The 5,819-nt window shown below is 36.7% G+C and overlaps 1 protein-coding gene across 1 annotated transcript; it reads right to left on the minus strand.

Annotated features, from left to right (window-relative positions):
* Positions 1–337: 337 nt before the first annotated feature.
* Positions 338–4,615, minus strand: LOC133705853 (ETHYLENE INSENSITIVE 3-like 1 protein). The gene is made up of 2 exons (XM_062131255.1): positions 4,320–4,615; positions 338–2,861 (listed from the first exon to the last, which is right to left on the minus strand). Exon 2 carries the CDS (start codon positions 2,675–2,677, stop codon positions 689–691), a length of 1,989 nt encoding a protein of 662 aa, XP_061987239.1. The 5' UTR covers positions 2,678–2,861; positions 4,320–4,615; the 3' UTR covers positions 338–688.
* Between the last annotated feature and the right edge of the window lie 1,204 nt (positions 4,616–5,819).

The following is a 5,819-nucleotide window of genomic DNA, read 5'->3' on the forward strand; positions in this document are numbered from 1 at the left end:
CGAAAAGAAGAGTCCATGGTTGATGTGGTAGATACTATTGCCAGCTTTTGAGCGCTGCCTCGTGCTAGAATTCCACATCTTTCTTGTAACTTCGGCTAACATCCATCAACTCTTCCTGGACTCCACCACTACTTACTTTGTCTCTGCCGTCTGTGTGAGGGTGTGTTGTGCACACAGGAAAAGAAGCATTTCTGTTCAAGTACCTTTAGAAAAACTGGTCAGGTGCACTGAACGAGCTGAGAAAGTGGAAGCATTATAAGGCCACTTTCTAATCATATCTAGCAGGATCAAAAAACAGACCATGCAAGGAATGCAGGGATCTTGCACAAACACAAAATACAGCATAATGTATTAACACCATATATTGATATATGTGCACATATATTTAACTACATGCCGATATAAACTTTTCGACAGCAGTACTGAACATGGGTTTGGTCCTTGCCAATTCTTTATTGGCCATTCTTCAATACTGCATTGAAAGCAACCTAGAAATCCTACACTTGGCAACATAAAGTAGCAGAACATAAACTCAGAAGTTCACAAACATCTACATATACGAACATATTAAGCTACTAAAACTCCTAAGGAAGAAGTTTCAGCACTATGAAGCAGAAAACGTGTTGGTGATGAAGTTTCACAACTATGAAGCAGGCTCTGTGTTGATGATGACTTTCTTCCCAGAGTGTTAGACGTACCACATGCCAGCATCCTGCTTTGGCATTGGATCCATGGAATAGTCAACTGGTGGCATGGTGAACGGAGAGCCAAATCTGAAGTCAGCAACATTATCATTGGCATTGGCATCAAATGCAGAATCAAATGCCTTGCAGTGATCAAACTGAATTTCAGTTGATGGGAAAGCAGAACTGTTCACTGGCATGCTGGTCACTTCAGTTATGTTGTTTCCCATTATAGCCCCTTGGCCATAGAAGCTATCATCAAGCTGAAATTGGAATTTCTGCTGTTGCTGTTGATTTTGACCACCAATAACATTAGCATTCCTAGAATCCACCTGAAACTGAAATTTCTGTTGTTGCTGTTGCTGCTGCAGATTTTGGTCCCCTGTAAAATTGACATTCCTGCGGTCAAGATGGAATTGAAATTTCTGCTCTAGCAGTTGCTGCTGATTTTGATCTCCGATAACATTGGCACTCCCAGGATTCATGTTCTTGTCTCGCTGAAGATTGGTATCATAGAAAGACATAAGATCAGAAATCGATTTTTTCCCATCTTCTGGAAGTCCAAGTCCTGAAACGTTAAATGAGGGGGTCTGGTTTGGAGCTGCTGCCTTAGTTTGGGGAAATGGGAGAGAAAACGCAGCTGGTTTGTCACTGTTAATTTGGAAATTAGACATTCCAAATTCCTGAGAAGTGTTAGTGCGGTATGAGCAATTCATTTGGTGATTATTTCTTGCAGTGATGTCGAGAAACCCAAATCTGGAATCATTGTAGGGGCATTGAGGATACTCGCACCTATACACCTTTTGATCAACTATCATATGTGGCTCACCAGCAGGCTGCTTCCTTTTCTGAATGAAACTCATGTTTGTCTCAACATGTTCTCCCTTAATTTGTGGAGCCACTGGCGGCATCATAAATCTATCTCTTGGTCCAGCTGCTGTTGCCATGTTGAAAAGATTGACATCAAGAGGTTTGCAATCCTCTACTTCAACATTGGGTTCATCATCCACTCCTTCAACATCATAATCACTGGAATCGCTGATGATAAAAGAACCACTTCCACCAGCAGACATGGGAAGGCAGCTATCTGGATATAATTTCCGAGACAGTGCTTCTTCCTGATTAATTATAGCCAACCAAGTGGCGCTCTCCTTGGCAGTCATTTTATCCTGTAAACATTTAGACTGACGAACAAGCTTGCGAATCTTGGCAATATCAGGAGACAAGTGCTTAATCACTGCTGTTAGAACACTGACTTTCCAAGCCTTCTTCAGATCATGGGGCTTCTTGTATGGAGGAGGACCCTGATCCTTGGGCAAACCCTGTTGAGGCCACCATTCCTCATTCCCAGTGGGCCACCATGGGGGGGCAACGCCTTTCTCCAGGGGGAAACGCCTCTGGGGTGGATCACAGTGCTGCATCAGGGCTGACAGAAGTGATCCAAGAGTTGTATCCTGAAGTTCCTGCAAGGTGTGAGGTGTGGATGCTGCTGTACCACAATCTTCATTCTTTCCAGGGATTGCATGGTCTGCTTGATACTTGGAAATAGCAGCAGGCCCATTCCGATCAAACCTGACCTTTTCCTTCCACCATCCCCGGAGATTGTCAGATGCTCCACTCACTGGCTTTCCCTTCTCAGGAATGATCCCATACACAAAACCCTGAGCTTTGCAAACTTCCATCATTTTCAGCATATATTTCAGGATACCATCTTGCGCTCGTGACATCTTCTTCCTTCGTGCTTGCTCCTGGGATTGACGCTGTTTTGCATTATCAACAACTTCCGTATTCTTACTCTGCTCTTTAAGTCGCCTAAGCAACATTCTGTCTCTCCACATCCTCCTCTCCAGCTCGTCCACATCCATCTCATCATCGCTGTAATCCTCTTCGATTGTTGCCTCTGGTTCACATTCTGGAACCACATCCATTTCTCCAGGAGGAGCCGAGAAAAAGTCCAGATTGTTGCAAAATCCCATTTCTTCAAAGATTCCCATTTCAGCACACGCCAGAGTCAGCTCGGTTTTAAGAAATGGATGGATGACTAAGCTCAGTTAAGATTGGCTTCACCTCTCTTGCGATATCAATCTCCGTGCACAGCTATCTCTTAGAAGCTCACCTTTTCTTATTCTTTGCAATTCAGAGTATATGATGCAGGAAGAGGCAGCAACAGCTAAGCTCCTGCGAGCCAAATAAATGCACTTAAATAATTGGTGAAAGTTTCTCCAATACTCTATCTTGCAGTAGATCGTGTATAATGAATCATTAAACTCTGATTTGATGTAAAACACATGGAGTATGGAATAGCATAGATACCATGAATTAGACTAATACCTAATTACCAAACAATAAAAAACAGAGTAACTGTTTTAGAAGACCGACAAAGCGTATACAAACCGACATACAAATATAATCATATGTCCATTACGGCTCTCTTTAGCTGGACATTTGTAAGAAACAAACAAAAAAACAAATATGCAAACATAACATACAGCAAGCTTTATCATCAACAGCGTCAGAACCAGTTACGGTTTGAAACAAATGAACTTGCTTTTCTCGTGTCAGTGAGAAAAAATAATTCCAGAGATATGAAACAAATAATTCCTGATGGTAAATCAATATCACCAAGAAGCAGACAACATAAATTCAAATCCTAAGCGAAAAAACCGCGGATCCCAACCTCCACTCGGACACGTCAACAGGGTGTCTAGGCGGTGGGCTATGTCTTGACATGCCCGACAACTAGTCTTTAATTACATCTAAGCAAACCTATATTACCAAAAACAAACCAATAATAATGAAATGAAATTAGATACAATATCTCAACCCCATTTTACATGTCAAGATATCAAGAAAACACAACAATTTTTCAAATTAAAAGTTAGCAACCAACGACTCAGTCATAAGCACAGTTACAAAATAAACAAGAGGGCACCATCTTCACTGATGATCATCATAACATAGAAGCAAAAGTTTTAAGAGGGTAAAAATTATAATCCATAAAAACCGTAGATCTACCTGTAACTGGATTTTGTTACATCACTAACAACTAAAAACAGCATATGATTCTCTACCAAAAATAAAAGAGAGAGAGAGAGGTGTGTGTGATTATTCATAGCTTATTAGACAAAAATACTTCCAGCAAAATTGCTTGTTAAGTAAGCAGAGAGAAAAGAAAGAAAGAAACTCAACCTTTCAACAATAACAACACTAAGTCTTTAACAAAATCAGATGTTAGATCTTTTAAGATGAATTTCAAGCCTTTTATTACACAAACAAGTATAATAAGTCTCCTAGAGCCATCTTTCCTGAAAACCAAGCGGTGAAAGGACACAACGCACCATGAATTAGCAGGGAATCAAAAGGGTCATCACCATGATACATGAAAAGACACTAAGAATTAACAGGATTCCTTTTTCTGTGTGACATAAATGATGATTAATTAATTACAAGATATTGATTGATATCAGCAATTAATAGTGTGTACAAAATTCCAGGAGAGTACAATTAATAAGCACAGAAGATCAAGCAATATAACAAAACTTAACCACGAAAGACATGGTTTGATACAAAATTTAAGACATGGGATCCAAGATTAATTGATAAATAAAGAAATGACGAAAAAAATTGTATCTTTACCAAGTTAATGAGTTGTGGATTCGTAAGAGCTGCTGCAACCATTGAAGAAATTAACAAAGTTTCTCTCTTCTACCTTTCTGGGGTTAAGAAGAAGAAGAGGAAGAAAAGGAGGAGGAAGAAGAAGAATCTCTCTTCTCTTGTGTCATGATATTGCTCTTATGCTTACTGTTTAGACAGAGAGAGAAGAAGTAGGGACCTTAAATGCCTTTAAGCCTTTTGGGTTAAATTTTTCTACTGCTACTGTCCCATGGAGAAAAAAAAAAAACAAGGAGAAAAATGCAAGGAGGGAGGGAGAAAGGTGGCAATTTGTCTGAAACAGGGTGAGAAATGGAAAGAAGTGTATTTGGGTGGGTGAATTTATAGATAACCATGGTTAGGGTGGCTTTCACCGTGGTTAAACCGTGGTGATGGTTGGAGTTTTGGATAATTTGGAGTTTTTTTATTTATTTTCTTGAGAGTTTGCAAAGAGTTTATTATATTGGGATTTTCTCTAGTGTGCTTATTCACACTCAAAGTATGGTGTTTCATGGCTATGTTGTGAGGTGGACAAATGGGTGTGGATGAAGGGAAAAAAAAAGATTTTGGTGAGAGATGGACTCAAAAGAAGCTAGGCATCATTTTTTTTTTCAAGTTTGGTGGTGGAGAAATTTATTTTTTTTAATTCTTTGATAACTTTTTTGTTCAAAAGAATTGGGTGCCCATTTTGGATATTTTGAAATTTCTAGCTACATATTTTATAATTACCTTTTATTTACTTAATAGATTGCATATTTTGATTTTATTTTGTTTTCTTAACATGAAAAAAAAACTTATTTAAAGTAGAATTTTATAAATGGTGTAAATTTTATTTTTGAAAATGATATAAATAAGAATAATGAAAAGTAATTATTTTTTCTTTGTTTGTGCGATTCTTCTAGTTTTTAAATTTCAAAAGATAATTTAAAAGTGAGTTTATCTCTCTTTTTTTCTATTTCATTTATAAAATTCTTAGATTAAAGTAAATGAATCATTCATTTTTAAAAATTATATAAATTACCAAACCAATCTTTCAAACTTTATAATTATTTCGTATTATTATTTAAAGAATTATTAATCTATTATAATTTATTTATTTAACACATAACATATTAATTAGATATTAATTTCAGATTTATTATTTCAAGAACAATAAAAAAAACTTGCTCTGATTATTTTAAAATCACAAGCTAATATAAAATTTCCTTGGTGGGATTTAACAAAAGTTGCAAGAACTGCTCAATATGAACACAAACTATTGAAATCCCCTCGTAAAAAAATTAAAGCTTTATTTATTTAATAGAAAGTAATTTTTTTTTAAAGTGAATTATTTTTAGATGTTTGGTAGTGTAATGAAAAATAAGTTGGAAAATAACTTATTAATATTTTATTTTTTTCAAGTTTATTAAAATAATGATGAACAAATCTTACAAATTAAAAAGTTGAATGAGAATGAAATTGAAAAAAAAAATATAATAAATTATC

This window comes from Populus nigra, chromosome 10 (genome assembly GCF_951802175.1).
Source record: "Populus nigra chromosome 10, ddPopNigr1.1, whole genome shotgun sequence".
NCBI lineage: Eukaryota > Viridiplantae > Streptophyta > Magnoliopsida > Malpighiales > Salicaceae > Populus > Populus nigra.

Coding starts and splice junctions, on each gene's coding strand:
- LOC133705853 (XM_062131255.1), bottom strand. CDS start 2,677: ATGGGAATCTTTGAAGAAATGGGATTTTGCAACAATCTGGACTTTTTC.